Below are 19,677 nucleotides of genomic sequence, written 5' to 3' on the forward strand. Positions count from 1 at the left end.
TTGACTTTCGAAGGTCCTCATTTATCACTTGCATTTTAATTATCAAATTCTCGCTCTTTAATTTTATGCAACAGACAAAATACCATTCTACCATGGCTACTTGCCATGAGCGGGGTGGACGCAGAGAAATTACGTTCCAAAAATTCGACCAGGCCTGCATTGTATAAGGTCAAATGGTTTCAGTTAATACTTGATAATTATACATAATGATTTTACCAGTGGGAGGCTTTGCACTACTGAAAAAAACTAAAATTCAAATCTGCTTTATTCTACTACATATATCACGGAGAGTACTCAGAAGATTTGTACGGTTGATACTAGCAGTCAAATTTCACCAGTATACATTACATCAAAACGCAAAATTTCACCCCCATCACGTTGTCGTCTGGCATTCTCAAACCATGTGTTTTGCGAGAAACTTTTTGCCCACAGCCAATTAGTAGAATCAAATAGCTGGTATTTCAGTATTCCTGAGCTGATACGACATATTAATACAGATCTTAAAGTTTAAAGTTGCACCTTAAAGACCAGCAATGCATCTTTTGACCTCTAGTGTTGCTGATGTCCTGTCTAAAGATACCTCCCACTGGTGCCATAGGGATGACCAGTGGGACGCTCCTTTGCACAGGATGCCAACTAGATTATGGGTACCACAACGGCGCCTATTTTTGCCGTGAAGCAGTAATGTGTAATCATTATTAATCATTAGGGAAGTGAAATTACTGGGCAAACGAAACTTAACATCTGATGTCTCAAGGGGACGAGTGCCGCTCAGAAGAAGGCGTATCAATTACCATCAGCTGAAGGTCCTGCTCATCTCGTCCCTTATTGACATAAAAAAAAGGGTCTTGATACCAATAGTTATTCATGAAATGGACTTTGGAACTCAAAAAATGGTGCCTGTTTCTTAGCCACAAACATCGAAAAGATTCTTTGAAAACAGCATCAATAAATGTAATTGTCTAGTCTTCGGCTCGCCTTGTTTCACCATCATCATCATCATCAGCCGGAAGACGTCCACTGCTGGACAAAGGTTTCACCGTACTAACCATTTTTTTTTGCATGGAAAAGGAGGACAAATGAGCATACATGTTACGTGATGGTAAGTCATTACAGCACCCCCTACCCCTTTGTAACGCAGAGGAATGACAAGACCATTACCGACCATACAAAACATCGAATAAATATACATGTACGTAATTATGAATTCAAAACTGACAACACATACATATGTGAAATGACATCATTTATCAATGTTAATAATATAGAATCCCTACTAATATTATAAATGTGAATTTAAGTTTGTTTGTTACGTTTTCACGCCGGAGCTACTGAACTTATTCTGATGAAATTTAGTACAGCGTAGACTAGAGCTTGGGAAACGATATAGGCTACTTTTATCCCGGAAAAATCTTTGAAATTTGTGAAAAACTGAAATTCACGTGGATGAGCTATATACCAATAGTAGGTTTAATTTGCTATAGCGATCTTCCTCGAAATAAGATTGTGGGAGGCTCCTCTGCACAGGATGCCGGCTAGATTATGGGTACCACAACGGCATCTATTTCTGCCGTGAATCAGTAATGTCTAAGCTTTACTGTGTTTCGATCCGAAGGGCACCGTTGCTAGTGAAATTACTGGGCAAATGAGACTTGAGAGATGAGGTGACGAGTGCAGTTGTAGTGCCGTTCAGCATATTTGGGGTTTTTCAAGAATCGTAATGGGCAAGGCGTATCAATTACCATCAGCTGAACGTCCTGCTCGACTCGTCTCTTATTTTCATAAAAAAAGATTCATATAATATGTTGGGAACGGGAGCGAAAACGAGAACCGGAATTGGAATAGGACATGAGATAATCTTCAATTGCAATTTTGCTTATTATTTTAAAAAAACCCTTTATCTACACGGGCGAAGTCGCGGGCGTCAGCTAGTATATCATAAAAAAGACATATCTATTCAAATGTAATCGAAGTGGCGATATTATTGGAAATATTTGAAAATAATTTCCGGGCCGCGTATGATAAAAGTAATTGTCTTTCGTTGATTCTACTACTTCGATTATCATTTAATGTTGCAAACGATGGAGGGAGTAAAACATTTAATATATTTCTTTGGTCTGTTACTATTTCAAGGTAATATTTTTGATAATTAATAATTTTGTGTTTGTCATTCATATAATTTTTCAATTCACTCAGACGAGTCATTTAAGAGAATCACCCTTTCGCAAAAATATGTGGGAGCTCCGCCAAAAATTTATTTTACTGTAACAGGAAAATAAATTTGTACAACGCTATAAAATTCAATATACATGGTATTTTTACCTTGGACGATTATACTTTTTTATCGAAACTACTTCTTTGTAATTCTTTGTTCTTTCGAATTCGTTATTTTAATGTGCTCTCACTGGTAATTTTAATAATAGGTATAGTCATGTAATTCCGCAAGGGATAGATTTATACAATATTATTTTGACAGACATTGTTCCGTCCTTAACAAAACAAAAATATATTTCTGAATATTACGAACATTTATATCACCTTTTTAAAATTGGCACTATAGGGATTTGTAGTCGACATAAATATTTATCACAAAATAAAAAATTAATTTCAAACCGAGCCATGGTAATGTTGTTGTAACCGAAAATTTTAATGTCCATTCTGACCTTGATAATATAGTTTATATGATGGCTGCCCTTTGAATCATTGCCTATGCAGTTTAATGTTATGATAATTTATATTAAAATAACAAAAGAAAGGAGAGTTTCTTCTCTTTCCGAGCAACATTTCTTTCCGTAGAAATGAACTAGAAATATCACACCGATGTTTAACCCTGTTATATACAAACCTGTGATCAAGACCAATTAAAGCCGTGACTTACTTATAAAAGCATGGTTTAGTTTGCGGCCTTAGAATTTTATCTTATCGGGTTAGTAGATATGTATAGGATTGTTTCAGTGATTTTTTCCGTGAAAGCCTATCACTACCAATATAATAGTTTGATAATAAATAAATCAATTGAATGAGTTGGACATTAACCCCCAGCCCATTCATTATTTTTATTGGAAAATGTACCAAAGTTTTATAAATAAATTCCCATGAATATAATAAATTATCAACTGCAATCATTTTCAGATGTTTATTGCAACACAGTGTCTTTCTTGGAAGATGGAAAAATTGTTGGTGGCTATAAAACAACAATTTCGCAGTATCCCTATCAAGTATTAGTTTTGATGCAAGTAGACAAACAGATGTATCAATGTGGTGGTTCAATAATAAGCAAACAAGTTATTTTAACAGCTGCACACTGTCTATACCAGTAAGTGAGAAGTACTAAAATGATTTAAATCTTTCACAGTGTTACTTTGAATCACGCACTAGTAAAAAAATAAGGACGACGTGTCACATTACATAACACTGTAGCACCAAAACAGGCCGATGAACGTTTAAATACATAGCCCCACGCACACACTAACACTACTACAGGCCGATAGGCGGCCATTATTATAAGAATTATCGTCGTCTGTGACAGATCAGTTTGCGTCTCAATAAAATATTTTAAAAATGCCGTCGTGCGTTGTGAAAAAGTGTAAAAACGATACTATCTAAGTATTTGAGGCCATATATGATTATTTAAGGGAGAAAAAATTGTGTAACTAGTATCCCCCGTAACCGCACACACACTAGCATATCAGTGCTTCACTTGCTAATATCACGGCGCGGAGTCCTACTTTTTTTACTCGTCCGTGCTTTGAATACAGAATTCCGAAACACGCATTTCCAGACTGTGGATAACTTTTGGAGGACAAATAAAAAGTGTTCTTGATACGAGTAACCCCTGTTCTGAAAACACTGCTTATTAGATCGTTGCATAGATAAGTTTGAAGTACTATGAGAATTTTGTTAGTTGAATGGGTTCAAAAGTCTTCAGCCGTTTTCAATAACGTATCTCTAGTTGCAGATACATTGCTGTCACCGTTTAGTAACGAGATCTTATCTCTTATTTACGCTTTATGTCGATACGTTATTGAAATGTAAGTTAGCGTAAAACGATAGATTTGTCTACTAAGGATAAATAGGATATAGAAAACGCCCGTTTATTTATTTTTGGGAAACACACAGTAATTAAAACATTTACAAAAACCCCAAAAATTACCACACAGCAATCAATTTTCCACTAATAAACATATCATGTGAGCAGTCAAAAAATAGGATAAACAAAATAGAAAACTTTACAAAATTTTAGAAGAAAAAAAAAACAAACGCATTATTACCAACTTACATGAAATTATTTATACAAGTATTCTCTCAGATCTTTCTTAAACTGTTTTATCGAACAATTTGTATGTAAATCAATATTATTAAATTTTATATTGTACTTATTACAAGCCCGATATATATAAGTATTTTGATCATATTTAGTACTTGTTGATGGAGCATAAAACAATGACTTATTTCTAATACCAACCTTAATGTTGGTTGCCAACGCATCTCTGGTGTTGCGGATGGTTCGTTGGGTACATTATGACGCGTGGAATTAAGTTCTACTAAACAATTTGTTATTTTGAAAATATATCTCTCACTTCTGGGATAAATTATACTAATAAAATTTATTACCAAAATTTATGAATGATGCAGACCCGCTTAAACCCCCGCCTCTCGAGTTCTGTCCGAGCGCTCTTACCAACAGATCCAACCGTTCGACTGACGTATGGTTCGTAAATCTTGGTATGCCTTGTTCAACTGTCAGGTTGTGGCTTCATCTACAGGATCTACTTTACAGTTGATAACCTGCTCATCCCCAATAATTGCATATAAGGAAATTGACTTGAGATGCCACTCTTTCAAATTTAAACAATAATATGTTATTTTAAAGTGATCCTGACTTCTGGGATTAATTGACTCTTTGATAGAGCTCGAAGAGTGCGGGTTCGAGGCCTGCATCGTACATAAATTTTGGTTATAATTTTTATCGCTATATTTTTCTTTATCTTAATATTGGCACACTCTTACACAAATTATCTCGCCTCAAACTATGCATAGCCTGTACTGCGGGTACAAGACAACGATATACTTACTTAAATATACATAAATAAATATAAACATCCATGACTCGGAAACAAACATCCATACTCATCATATAAATGATTGCACGTACCGGGCTTCGAACCCGAGACCTTTAGCTCAATAGACAGGGTCACTAACCATTTTCCATTTACATTCCATAAATCTAATAGGTTTCTTATGAAATTTACTAATGAAATGATATGTAGATATGTAACACTAATCTTATAAACAATTAATGAGAATTTTCTTTCAGAATAGATAAAGCTTTTGTGAGAGCAGGACTTACAAACCAGGGTGAAAAGGTAAGCTTAAAACAAGAAAATTATGCGGAGATTTAGTAAAAAGTAGCAATAAATGCCTGGCTATCGAAAATGGCTTTTAAGTTCAATCGTCATGATAAATAATTGTATGTTTATAAATATAAAAATTCTTAAGACGAATTTCAGAAAATCAACTATAGGAGGACAAGTTAAAATACATTGAAATGCTTAGCGTAATGTTTGTTATTCATCTGTTCTTATTTTTTTACAGCAACCATTCATGGGTGTCAAAAATTTTACATGTCATCCCAATTATAATCCTAACACCACTGATTACGACGTCGGTTTAATCGAATTAACTGAACCATTGGTCCTTGATGGATTTACAAAAAAAACCATCCGTCTTACAAAAAGTGGAACTCAAATCCCACCTGGAACTAAACTCACTTTGACTGGATGGGGAACTACATCTGTAAGTATCTTATGGAACATAACCTGATAAAAGACTAAAGCTATATTATCACGAAGAAATTGTTTTTTAATAGTCTGCCCAGTTAGTAAAAGGTTTTATTTAGTTTTTTACTATCCGTAACATAATATAGGTCTAAAAGAGCATGTCCTAGCTGAATATAATAGTTTTAAAAAAATAAATGAATATATTAATAAATATTTACTTAACTGACATATCATAGATAATGTTTAATTTTTTTAATGTGAAGTTATAAATTTACAGGAAGGTGGTGCTGTAAGTGATAACTTAGAAACTGTTGAAGTCAGTATGACTTCTGATACTGAATGTCGCAAGGTTTATGGCGACACCGTCACGGAGAGAATGTTTTGTGCCGGTGTACCTGATGGAGGCAAGGATTCTTGTCAGGTACTAAATGAACCATTTTTATTTGCAATTACAGCAGTGTTTCCTGGACGATACAATACGGTTATCTACACTAAAAGCGCGAACACCTTCCTAAAAATTTTCAGGAAAATGTAGGCAGCAGTCATGACTTCAAAGGTGCGTGACTTGTGCGCTCGTTTTGCCTCTTCCAATAAAAAAAGGACTTTTCGTTCTAAGTAGGAACAGCTTACATCGAAGTAATATAGTCGTGAAGATAGTATTTTAGACGCGCATAGTATTTGGTAACTGACTGGTAGTACTACTTATTCAGAGGAAAATAAAGATTTTTGGAGAACTAATTGGACTATATAATAATAGTCAGTTTAATTAGCATCCATCGTAATAATTTATTTTCTTTCGGGAAGACCTTTTGTCTGCAGTAAAAGTAATATAATTAAGGCCATAAATTTTTATTTACAATGTAACTAAGTATCATTACTTATCATTCAGATATCATTATCTGTTAACTGTTTGTCCTTCGACAAAGGCCCCTTCCAAGCTCTTCCAGTCTTTCCAGTTCCTTGTTATTCTAGTCCATAGTGGTCCCCCTCTGTGTGTTTCAGTTAATCCTCCTATTGTGTGAACTGCCTTCCTTCATTCTTCTTATTTCCTCCGGGGTACCATTCAGTTACTGCTGATAAAGTGGCCTACCCATCTCCTTTGTCGAAGGATAAACAGATAACAGAAAGAGAACACAGACTGTTTACAAGTTTTATTTTAATTTATTTGGGACAAAAAACAATTACACACTAGATGATTACATTAGAGGAAGAAATAACTTAAGTAGTGCTAAGTGCATAGCCTTACAATACAATAAAGAAAAGAAGACTCTAATAACGCAGTAATCAAGAGATTATAACAAACAGATGTTGCTTAGAATATTATTATGAGGTTAGATATGATATATAAGTCTCCAATGAGAATACTTAATATTATAACATTGAGATTTAAGTTTAAATTAATTTAATAACATTAATTAAATTAATGCTGTTTCAATGTGCTATTAAGTTACTGCATATAATTAATAATTAAGTTAATATAGTTATGTAAGATAATTAAATTAAATGTATTATATTGTGTGTATTAAGAAAGTAAGTAAATATTATGTTTGGTTAACTGTAGTAGAGGCTATATTATCATTATTTAGTAATGATTTGTTCTAGGGTGATTCTGGTGGACCAGTAGTACTGTCATCTAGCAAGATCCAGGTTGGAATTGTTTCACATGGGTACGGATGTGCACGCCCAGGAGTTCCTGGAGTTTATACGAACGTTGCAAGTCCAGGTATAAGGGATTGGATACAAAGATTAACTGGTATTTAAAACGAAAACTACAATGATTTTTTTATGCTCATGTGTTTGAAAGTAAAAAATCTGATCTTAAAAATCTGGTCTTTCATTCAAAGCGTGTATTTATTTTTACCTTCTCATGAGTTTGTAGCGAATATGAGAATCTTAGACACTTGAAAAATAAATAGATCTTCGGAACAAGTCCGGCGATAGATGCAAAAGAAGACACACGACAAAGGGATGACATAATGCTTAAGAATTGAGCTGTAAGAATTGTAATCTCAACACTAAGATCAGCTCTACATTGCACTACTTGCTAAACCGAAACTGGAGTGCACTGGTTTATGCACTTTATACAGAGAAATATGGCTTATGAAATGGTGTAAAGTATCTATTGAAGATACCTAGTTTCTTCCTTACAGTTCGTTGAGGGAACTCACAGGCTATCAACTGTAAAGTAGATCCTGTGGATGAAGCCACAACCTGAGAGTTGAACAAAGCATACAAGATTTTATCAACGATAAACACTCGAACGGTTGGCACAGTTGAGAGTGTTTGAATGGAACGCGGGTTCGAGTCCCACATAGTACATAAAATTTTGTTTTTAAATTTTATATGTGTAACAGAATTTAGCGCATACCTATTTCCAACTCCCTTCCTCTCATCTCTCTAATCTGAGAAGAACAGGCCCAAGAAACTCAGCGGTTTTTTTTTAATAAAATCATATTACAATTTATACTACCCCTAGGTAACACTGAATATATTTAGAAAATTAAAAAACGGCTATATGTAGAATGTTCCATACTTATTATTTTTTTTTTCAAAGTAATCTCCGTTCATCTCCACACATCGTCGCATTCGATGGAACCACCGAGAAATACAGTCTTACCATTCTTCCTTAGAGGTTTCTTCTATGCAATTTTCGTACGCTTTCACCGCATCTTCAGGGCTCGTAAAGCGAATACCTCGAATTTTATCTTTAGTTCTTGGGAATAAATAAAAGTCGCAGGGTGCCAGGTCAGGGCTGTATGGCGGATGACTCATAATCTCGACACCTGTCATAGTCAAATATTCAACAGTCCGTTTTGCGGAGTGCGCTGAAGCATTGTCGTGGTGAAGGAGGATTCTGCTTCGAGGGCGGTGCTGTCGATTTTTTTCCAAGACAACAGGAAACAGCGATTGACATACCAGTCTGCAGTAACTGTCCTTCCATCTTCTAGCACAACTGTCGCGAAATGACCTTTCCGACCAAAGAATGAGGCAATTCTTCCTTTCTTTACCTTACTTGGCCGATCCTCCAAAGGAACCACTGAGCTGATTGTCTTTTGGTTTCGTGTTCTTTGCAATATATCCAGCTTTCATCACCTGTGACGATGTCAAATACAGCATTAGGGTCACCGTCGTTGAACTTATCTAACATTTGGTGACACCAGTCCATGCGAAGGTGTTTCTGGTCGTCGGTTAAAGTATGGGGAATCCATCTGGTACAACGCTTCCTGACGCCTAAATTTTCGTGTAATATTTTTTGAATTTGACTCATACCAATGCCTAGCCTTGCCCGTATCCTTCCTCTATCATGCGTCGCACAGCACTGATGTTATCTTCAGTAGTCCCTGTTAAAGGACGTCCCTCACGTGGATCATCATTGAGATTGCTACGTCCACGCTTAAACTCGTTAAACCAATTGTAAATATTGGCACGAGATGGGTCTCCATTTAAGAATGCTAATCGCAGCCTATCATAGCTTTGTTGTTGAGTAAGCTCACAACGAAAGTCATCATTGACCGAAAATTTTCTCGCGTTAGGTTCATTTTCACGTGTAACAAGAGTTTTAGATTTTGCTGCCAATTCACAAAAACAAATGACAAATGAATGCAAAATAATACATTAAGTTACCAAAGAGTTCTAAAATTGAAATTCAAAAAAAGTTTTCATTAGCAATGTTTCTAACTAGCCAGTTCTTAACATTTTCAGTGTTACCCACGTAAAAGTAACCTTTTTACCAAACGTTTTATCAATTATTGTAAAGTTATATGTGTTTTGTACATTTTCTGGAATTATGATAAAACAGCATATACGTCCAATCCAAGCATATAATTCCACCACCGCACTTTAGGTCAAAATGCAAAATACCACCTGGATCACATTGATATCTGGCATTATACAACCACGCGTTTCTCAAGAAATTTCGGCTGCCGTATTTCTGAACCGATATGACTTAGGGATCTTCAAGACACGAACATACTCTCAGCTCAAAGGCCGGCAACGCATCCCTTGACACCTGTTGTTGCGGATGTCCATGGGCGGTTGCCTCACCAATCCCATCGCGTGAGCCTCTTGCCCTTTTGCCTCCTCTTATATAAAAAAAATAGTTCAACAAGACTTACTGACTCAACTTAACTGGGTAGACTCGTGTATGTGTTGAATATCATATAAATAATTATCATGGAGGTGGTGACGTTAAATATCTTTTACGTAAAATATTTTTTATTAACACAACGGTTAATTTTTACAGTATTTTATTCGCTATTGATCCACTAGTGCTATTTATAAGTTAAACTTTAATGTTGCGTTTGGGAAGGAAACAAGTAGAAGCCGCAGCCAGCTTCCTTCCCAAAATGATGGGATTTGGAGGTACAGCGTACCTGGCAATGTTCTATTTTACTGACTGGAAGGTGTTCTGCAGCTTTATTCCATTTTACAGTGCCAAGTTTATACAAGAAAATAAAAAGAAAAAGAATGATCAAGAAACAACCAAAATGAAGTGCAGTTAAACTTTTACATAACAGTCACCTTCATGTTGTTTTAATCATTAAGTTTTAATTATTCATATGATTAACAAATTTTCTAAAAAATTCATTAACGTGTGTTTTTACACATTATTTATTAGTACAAAAAATGTATTGAGAATTGTTTCATTTAACAGCTAAGAGGGTATCTTTTCTATTTGAATATGAGTGAAGTATCACCTGCAAACAATATATGTTTAGGTTTTTTTTCCACTAGTTTAGGTAGATCAGTCATATAAATAAGGAAATAAAAAGTCCAAATCTACACAAGTGGTGTCCCCATATTTTTTCTATAACTTTCAGAGTTCTTTGTTTAACTAATATGTTTCAATGAAAACCAGCCATATAACCAGCTATATTTGAAAAGACTTCTCTTAAATATAAAAAAAATATTTAGAAATAATTGCGCACAGTACTTTCCTTTAATGTCATTCGGGCCAAGCGTCATGTTACTATGCCCATTAAAATTAAAAGCAACTTGTTGTATCCTTTTTTCTTCTGACTTGTTGAGGAATCATTGACCATGTGTCGCTAGTGCCATTGGATGGCCTGTTTTCCTGTTCCAAAACTAGAAATTTGTTGAATTCTGTTCCCTTTAGATAGAGAGCCAGTGTTATTACCGGAACATATCATACCATTTTTTTAGGGAGAAAGGCGCTATGCGATATCGTTTGTAGTTGAGGTGGGAGAGCATAACACTTGATCGTTTTATAACATGTCCACTGTTATTACAGGGGAGTCCTAATGCAACAGTGTACTCTAATCTACCATATACTTATTAACAATTATTCTTCAATCATCATCAGCCGGAAGACGTCCATTGGTGGACTAAGGCCTCCCCTAAAGATCTCCACGACGATGGGTCCTGCGCTGCCCTCATCGAACCTACTCCGACGATCTTGACCAGATTGTCGGTCCATCTTGTGAAGGGCCTACCAACACTGCGTCTTCCGGTACGTGGTCGCACTTCGAGGACTTTACTGCCCCAACGGCCATATTCTGTCCGTCGAACTATGTGGCCTGCCCACTGCCACTTTAGTTTTGCCATCGCAAGTAATAATCCACATTGCTATCCTTGTCAGCTCACTCAGAGAGCAACAAAAATTATCTATCGTTTCCCCTATGAGGTTATGGGAGTGCGCGCGTCAGCAGAGCCTGCCTGAGGACGTAGATACGTCCGTACGGCCAGCGTCTCCGCTCCACGTGTCTATCCAGCCGTGGTAGTATGCGCACCACGAGTAAATCATCTCTTCGCATTTTCTCGTCTTATCTATACTAATATATAAAGCTGCAGTGTTTGTTTGTTTGTTTGTTTGAACGCGCTAATCTCTGGTACTACTGGTCCTATTTGAATGATTCTTTCAGTGTTGGGTAGTCCATTTAACGAGGAAGGCTATAGGCTATGTTTTTTAAAATTAGGGATCCGTAATAAAATTGCTATTTTGTAACACAAGGTGTAAAATCGAAAACCTATTTTTGCGTGTGCTGCAAAAACTATTGACAATAGAACACAATGATGTACAGGCTATAATATAGGCAATATTTTATTACTTAAAAAACTATCGCGTGAATTATACTTTATATGGCAAAACAACGTTTGCCGGGTCAGCTAGTCTCTATATGTGTATTGAAGCTAACATGGGTGCTTATTAATTTCGTCTCGTGACGTCAAAAGTAGAGATAGAAGTAATTTTGACATAACTGTGGTATTTTTCTCTACGAACCCTAACATGGCGACGTAATTTTCTCATTTTTTATCGAATTTTGACAGTAAAAGTAGAGCAATTTGTCGTCCTACAATCTTGTGGACGAGATCGTTTGTCGAAGATATTTTCAATTACCTAGAGAACAACTAATTTTAAAAATAATTTTATAAGGTGTAAAATATTTACTTAGGCAGAATTTCTTTGTAAACAATATTGGAATAGTAATTCAATATTATCATTAACAGTGATATACCTATTATATAATTCAATTAAAAAATAAGGAGGTAAGTACGATGGTATCCCCTTATCATATTAATATTTTATCAGTATACGAAGAGCGAGAGCCGTGTATAATTCAACGTAGACGAATAAGACGCATATTAAATGGACGTAGTTCCTGAAAACTTTCCAAGTCACAAACATCACATTTGAAGGAATTTGTGTTTAAAGTTTAATAAATGTCATTTAAAGAGTGACAGGAGGGCTGCCATTTTTTGTCAGTCCGTTAATATGAATCACGTGACTAGTTTTGTGTTCTTAACTAAATTTCGACATGTTTGTGGTTTGGAACATTTTTCTGGAATTACGTCCAATTACGCGATGGAGAAGACCAGTCTGCCCTTTATGTGGTGGAGAAACTTGCCGAGGATTAGGACCCTAACATAAACAAAACCTGCGCTAATATTGTCTGCATTGCAAACCTTCCCTCTAAATATCTTAAAAATATTACATACTAGCTGACCCGACAAATGTTGTTCTGTTTATAATAAAAAAAAATCTTGCGGATGGAATTTCGTGAAATCCGTTCTAAGCTGACTTATGCCCGGCGAAAGGAATATTCCTACCACATTTGAAGTCTCTACGCCTTTTGGTTCCAGATATATCGTTATTAATCAAGACAGGTTATATTGTCACTTTTATAGACAGATTTCAATGTATTACATCTAGTAGGTACTTGCTCGTCGCCTCCTATTAGAAAAAAATCTTCAATTTCTGCATTTTCTTCATTATTGTTTTAAACATTGTAGATATTATTTATGTGTCATTGTCAATCAAATGCTATCTATGCCCAATCACCTTGAGGAAATTGGTTTCTGTTTTTTGCAGCTGAGACAGTTATTCGTAGTTTAAAAAATTTCGATTAATGTTATAATTACCGCACCATTTTGCAGATATGTATAAATATTGTTGCCTCATGATAAATTGAAAACAGTGCTTGATGTTGCAAATTTGCAAGGTTATTATGTATACTTACATACTTACTTACGCAAGGATCAGGAAAATGTAATTTTTCAAATTAATAGTTATTATTTCGTTGTGTTTATTTTAGATTCTAAATTAACTCATCTGAAATAAATTACTGATTTTGTGTGAATTTTTTACTGTTTTTTTTTCTCTTTGAAAACAAACACTGTAAAGTAGAATTTCAACACTATGGAAAAATATTTTATTCTACATCTGGATTAGCGCCGCTCATATTTTTCAGCAACAGTAGAGAAGGAGTATTTTTTTAAAATACACTCCCCGCGAATGAACGTTTTATTATATTTCAAATTTATATCAATTAATTAAAAAAATTGTTTAATTTAATTTATTGCCCAAACCCCTCGAGTCGCTGAGGTATCAGGAGGGGCTAATCTCACTAGTCACCATTAATAACACCATTTAACTAAGGGTAATCTCAGTAGTCATCAATAATAACACCATTTAAATTAACCAATGCAAAATAAGAGTTAAAAATAAACAAAAAGGCCAACATCACGCGGTGTTCCCAAGCGGTCACCCATCTAAGTACTGACCGCGCCCGACGTTGCTTAACTTCGGTGATCGGACGAGAACCGGTGTATTCAACGTGGTATGGACGTTGGCGGTAGACAGTTTGAACAAGAACATCCAGTATAAACATCATGTAACTTAACCAAAGCAAAATAAGAGTAAAAATTAACAAAAAGCCAATATGACGCGGTGTTCCCAAGCGGTCACAGCGGTAGATTATTCGAACAATATCAACAATTATTAACACCATTTAACTTAACCAAAGCAAAATAAGAGTTTCATGTGAACAAAAAGCCAGTTGCCGATTGATTGTTCGAACAATATCAACGAATTATAACACCATTTAATTAAACCAGAGCAAAATTAAGTTTAAAATGAATAAAAAAACAACATCACGCGGTGTTCCTAAGCGGTCACCCATCTACGTACTGACCGCGCTCGACGTTGCTTAACTTCGGTGATCGGACGAGAACCTTTGTACCGAGACGATTGACGGAGAGTATGCCCTACTAAGGTAGGACAACTGAGTGCGAGATACACTATCCCAATATCAAATATGGTTGAGGAAGTTGTGATGTCACCCAATCGGCCTTCCGCATCCCTTTTTCGAGCTGCCTTATATTCTAACCTAACCATTTTATAAGTTAACGCCTGATGAATAGAAATAGCGATAATACGTATACCAAACAAGCACCAGAGTTATAAAAAGCTGGAATAACCATCTTCTTCTGCTCAAAGATCGTATTAATATCAGCTGCTTTGACCCACAACAATGAAGTACAATTAATAGAACATAAATTAATGAAATGACTAAAGTAAACTATGCAAGGTCAGTTTAATTATCTTATCTTTTAATAATTATAATTATCTCTGAACGATCTTTCCCTTTAACTATAAAATTATATATCTTTGCAACTTGGTGCTTAATGCGTTATCTCGAAGGTCCCTAAGTCGTATCAGTTCCGAAATACTGCAACTGGTAACAGATTCCAAAAAGTGGCTGTGAGAGGCAAGCAATTTCTCACAAAACCCGCGGTTCCAGAATGACGTCAACACGATCCGGTTGAAATTTCGCATTTTAACTTTCAATGGTGGAATTCGGGTGCTGGTATCAACTCGAATATCTCCTCTGAGCATGCGTTAGAAGATGCAGAGAAAACACGCATCTTTATGCAATGCGATCGCAGACTTTTTTGACTGTCCATGATTCGAGTCGCTCTTCGTGTCTAATGGAAGAAGCTGCTACTGGGGAGTGCCCGCCCAGAGGTGACAACACTTCTCCATGTGAGGCTGAAGGCGCCTTATATAGTTGCAGGTGGCGGGCTTGTGATGAAGTACCGTCTTACCTTACTGAGTACACCAATTTTTTTAGAGGCCAATGTGGCCTTCTTTTCTAGGTGACCATGGAACTGAACGTCGCTCGATATATCTACGCCGAGTATGATGAAACAGGCAGTCGCAGTTAAAAGAGTGATCTCGAATTGAAGGGATACAACACACAAATTGTGTCTTCTAAGGATTAAATTGAACCAAATTTTACCGGTGCCATTCTGAAAGATTCAAAATATCGTGATGATTTTTCCGAACTTTTTTCAAGTTCTCGTAAACGCTATCCTGGGTGATTTTAGCACGGCCGGCGTAGAAATCACATCCTGTATTGTCGTTCGCATAGCAATGAATACTGCTGTCAATCCCTTAGTAATGTATCATTACAAAGGGATTAAAGCGATCGAAGGCTTTGATCGATAAAAACCATGCTCTTCCATAGAAGAAAGCGGAAGAAAAACTAGATTAGAAGATCAAGTTTATCAAGGATTTTGACGATGATTACAAAATATGTATTATAAAGGCCGATAAAATTAAGAAATATACATGTGACCCAAATCTCTATCTGTTCAAATCCTTGTCACAATATAATATTGCTCTTCAATGATATTTCTAATAGGATGTTTTCAAGTGGATCGACTCGCTCCGTAAGGTTCTGATATAAATATATTGTAAAGCAAATTGCATCTCTTTGTGTGTATCGCTAACTCAAACCCCTTTCAACTATATAGAGGCAACTTAAATCAAGAAAGTTCTGCCTAGGGAGTTTTATTGATAAAATATGTTACAGGAGTAATATGATTGAAATACTTAAATGTATTATGTGATGTGAAATCGTCAAGGCTTTATGATAGATTATTAACCCTCAAAAACATATCGAAGAAAATTATGAAATTTACAAGCCATGTATTTATACTTAGTACATAACTGCTGCTTTTTTTTATGAAAATTTGGGACGAGACGAGCAGGACGCTCAGCTGATGCTGTGGAAAGGAGCCTCCCACTGGTAAAACTGGTGGTGCTTTATTATTGAAAAGTATCATTGGGTTATTTTTTATGTCAGTCTACATTGGAATAGTCCCAGCACATTGGTATAAGGCTACCAAACTCTGAGCCATCATGCTGAGCGTCTAACGACATTTAGGGACGAATTTGAATACATTTGTTATTGTATCACCACGTCTATATCAGTTTTTGTGCGGCTTCATCTCCAACAAATATCGCGTTTATTCGTATTGCTTCCGAGTACTGCATAATTATGTTACTAAATAGCCTTGGATTATTGTGAACCAAAGCAAAGAGTTTAACTATCTTGAAAATATCCAAACTAACTGGAACTCATCACGGTTTTATTTCTATTATTTTATGTTCTCACGAATAGTTTCGACTATATCCAGCTGATGATTCTTCAAAAGTATGATTTCAAGTTAAATTCTGATAAAAATCTACCATCGTAACATATTGTACAGTCTATGTTGTATCCTAACCTATAAACTTTGTCCATTTGGTAGGTAGTAAAAAATCAAAAATGGATATGATGATTTTGAGCTTACTATCCTAAAAAATTAAAAAATCGTCACAAATACAAGCAACTAACCCTTCATAGCTCATTAATACTATTAAAAAAAATCGTTTTAATACTCGAATGGGGCAAAATATACCACAGGTGCGATGTCTAGAGATTTAGCAATTGATCTGCGGCAGGGGAGACGTTTAGTGTTAAGGTATATTAGGTTTACTTCAAAACTTCACTGGGGTCAAATATGCCGTACGCGAGTAATTAAGGGTTAACTTTTTTTGACCCCCACGCCTTAGATAATTTATTCGTCTAGATAGTCTCTTGCTGTTAGACAACCGATGAAAACAGGCTAAGAATATTAGTTTAGTGTGCATGACAAGCTATGTCTAAAACTCTAAGACACTTTGTGTTAATGTGCTTGAATTGCTTAATATAGAGGTAAGTTCTAAATTCCGTATTTTTCGACGTTTTCACAGCTGTTATAGTCTATCTAAACGTATAAATTATCTAGCCCTAAGCATGTAAAACCCCAAAAAAGTTACTTTACTATATTATTCTATGAAGATATATGTAGTGATACTACTATAATACTCCTCTTTAATTAATGGTTAACACATAAAAACTACATTTAAATAAAATCTATATTATGTAGGTAATCTGCCGTATTACAAGAGATAAAATAAATCATTTTATTTGACGCCGTATATTGGCTCTGAATTGGAAAGCTGGCGTTTATGAATGACCGACCCGCATCATTGGCTTAAAGTCACATTATGAATGAAAAACCGCGGGATAGCTGTAATTGAAAATTCCCTGTAAAATACGGCGTGCAATTTCGCCGACGAGAACGCGAACCATTCTGTGAGGATCGAGCATTATTCTTTACGTTTAACAATATTATTTAACGCAATTTCCCCGTTTTTCTTGTAACACGCTGAAATACTGGCAATTTCATTATGATAATCGCATCTAGCTTGGAGTGAGGAGGGTATCAAGGCCTTAATTGGTACTTCACATAAATGGTTACAAAAATTGTGCTAACTCAAAAGTCTATTTTGAGTCAATAATTATTCTTAATGATATTATATTTTGTGTGTTGACTTTATGATTATTTTACAAGGACCTAGTTTGGAGCTTGAGTGGTAAATTATTGTGCAGGTCACAGTCGCGGTCATTGATATTGCACTGCAGGCCAAACCGCGCAGAACTCTTCTTCTTCTGACACACTTGGCAGAGAGGTCGTTACGATGTATGTGCGGCCACAGGTCACGGCAATTTTTACAGGCATCTTTTTAATATAGGTGTCACGGACAGCCCTCTATGCAGAGGTGAGGTGGCAAACTACATGGCGAAGCACCTGGGGTCAGCAGGCGCTCTTCGGGAAGTCTTCCGAGACGTTAAGAAGTTGGGTGACTTCTTGGAGGAGCTTGGCTGGTTGGAGTAGCCTCTACCACCCTCGCACGCAAAATAGGCGCATATGACGTCGAGTTGCGGAAAGCGCCCATCTTTTGTAGTAGATGTGATTCACCTCACCAGCATTCGCCACTTATCCCTGCTGGCGGACAGCTTGGTATGCTCGTTCAATGGACTTAATTAATTGGTCGGTCCATGGCATGGGCAACCTTTTTCGCCCTCTGGTGCCCTCCACTATGCCCTGCACGAAAAGGTGCTCGATGGACTCACTCTCGCCGGGAGATGTGTCCGAAGAACTATGCGACTCTGTATCAACACTGAAAGGCGTGGTTTTTGCCATGTTATTGGAGAGATTGGTGCGAAACTCGCTCCATGAAACTACCAGCATTCTCTTCCACCACATCTCCAAAGCATCAATTTTCTTTTTCTCGACTTGCGCAAAGTCCACGTAAGTAAGTCTTCATTGCAGCATACAAAAATATGGAAAAAACAAATGTTTGGATGAGCTGGAATTTTGTAGCTTCGTTCTTCCATATTTTCTTCAATTTGACCATCGCATCATTGCTTGCACGGAAACTTACTGTGCGCTAGTGAGATCTGTGCAAGAAACCCTTCGCAACTCTCGTATTAGACAACTTGCTTTTTTAATTCTTATCATACGTATAAGTTCAATACGTATCTTACATCAGTCTATTAATAGTTAATATGGTTAAAGAATTTTATTCTCAATAAGAACAGAACATATTCACTTACATGAGAAAACAATATAAACATTAGGTATCTTATTCGTAGTACTGCGAGTCTATACAAAACAAAGTTGGTAGAAATGAAAAAACCGCGTAAACATTATGATCAACACATGCATTAAGAGCTACTAGATACGGCATGGCACGTCGGGGTAAGTATAGTTTGATATATTTTTTTTATATATATTTTTTTTTTGAATGACACTAATTACGTGTATGTATTTTATGTTAATTAAAGCATTTAAAGTAGATATGTATAGTAAATATATATGTACATTTCGGTAAGTTTTGAATTTATTTTTATAGTTGCGTATGTTATTAGTATTAAATTATAATGTTGTTATTAGTATTATAGTATTGTACACACATTAATTAATAATATATGTAGGTTTACATCTAATATAGTGGAATATAGGATTATTATTTATTATTTTGATAATTGTTCAAAAATTTTATTTTTTTGTAAATTTTTTCAGTTGGCGTTAAATAATTATAATTAAATAGTACCTTTATCAATTTATTTTGGGCTATTTGTACTATATTTATATTGGTTTTAGCTGCTGAGCCCCAGAGTTCTACCATATAATCAATGTGGGGCTTAACAAGTATGTTATAGATAAGGTAACGCACTTTTTGTGGAAGACATCGTCTTATACTCCGTAATAGTCCAGTGAGAGAGGCAAGCTTGTTTCTGACTTTGTCAATATGTGGTTTCAAAGTAAGGTTACAATCAAGAATGAGTCCTAGATATTTTTCTTTATCACTCCTTTTTATTTCTACATTATTTATCTTAAGAGGCTGATAGTTAGGGATTTTTTTATTTTTGGATTTAAATATAATGTAGTTTGTTTTTAAGGTATTTATAGTAAGTAAATTATATTTTAACCATTTATT

The 19,677-nt window shown here is 35.6% G+C and overlaps 1 protein-coding gene and 1 non-coding gene across 2 annotated transcripts; one reads left to right on the forward strand and one right to left on the reverse strand.

Moving 5' to 3' along the window:
- Positions 1 to 1,974: 1,974 nt before the first annotated feature.
- On the forward strand, positions 1,975 to 7,605 carry LOC126970470 (trypsin-like). The gene is made up of 6 exons (XM_050816396.1): positions 1,975 to 2,133; positions 3,133 to 3,316; positions 5,318 to 5,366; positions 5,596 to 5,796; positions 6,058 to 6,201; positions 7,383 to 7,605. Exons 1-6 carry the CDS (start codon positions 2,070 to 2,072, stop codon positions 7,539 to 7,541), a joined length of 801 nt encoding a protein of 266 aa, XP_050672353.1. The 5' UTR covers positions 1,975 to 2,069; the 3' UTR covers positions 7,542 to 7,605.
- A 6,148-nt stretch (positions 7,606 to 13,753) lies between these two features.
- Positions 13,754 to 13,872, reverse strand: LOC126970739 (5S ribosomal RNA). The gene has a single exon (XR_007730690.1). It is a non-coding gene; the product is annotated as a 5S ribosomal RNA (ribosomal RNA).
- Positions 13,873 to 19,677: the final 5,805 nt, after the last annotated feature.

The sequence above is a fragment of the Leptidea sinapis genome, chromosome 21 (genome assembly GCF_905404315.1).
Source record: "Leptidea sinapis chromosome 21, ilLepSina1.1, whole genome shotgun sequence".
NCBI classification, from domain to species: domain Eukaryota; kingdom Metazoa; phylum Arthropoda; class Insecta; order Lepidoptera; family Pieridae; genus Leptidea; species Leptidea sinapis.

Excerpts from the sequence above, each read along its gene's own strand:
- LOC126970470 (XM_050816396.1), top strand. The coding sequence starts at position 2,070 with ATGTTGCAAACGATGGAGGGAGTAAAACATTTAATATATTTCTTTGGT. Across the intron at positions 3,317-5,317 it reads GCTGCACACTGTCTATACCA|AATAGATAAAGCTTTTGTGA; the intron begins GTAAGTGAGAAG and ends ATTTTCTTTCAG. Across the intron at positions 5,797-6,057 it reads CTGGATGGGGAACTACATCT|GAAGGTGGTGCTGTAAGTGA; the intron begins GTAAGTATCTTA and ends ATAAATTTACAG.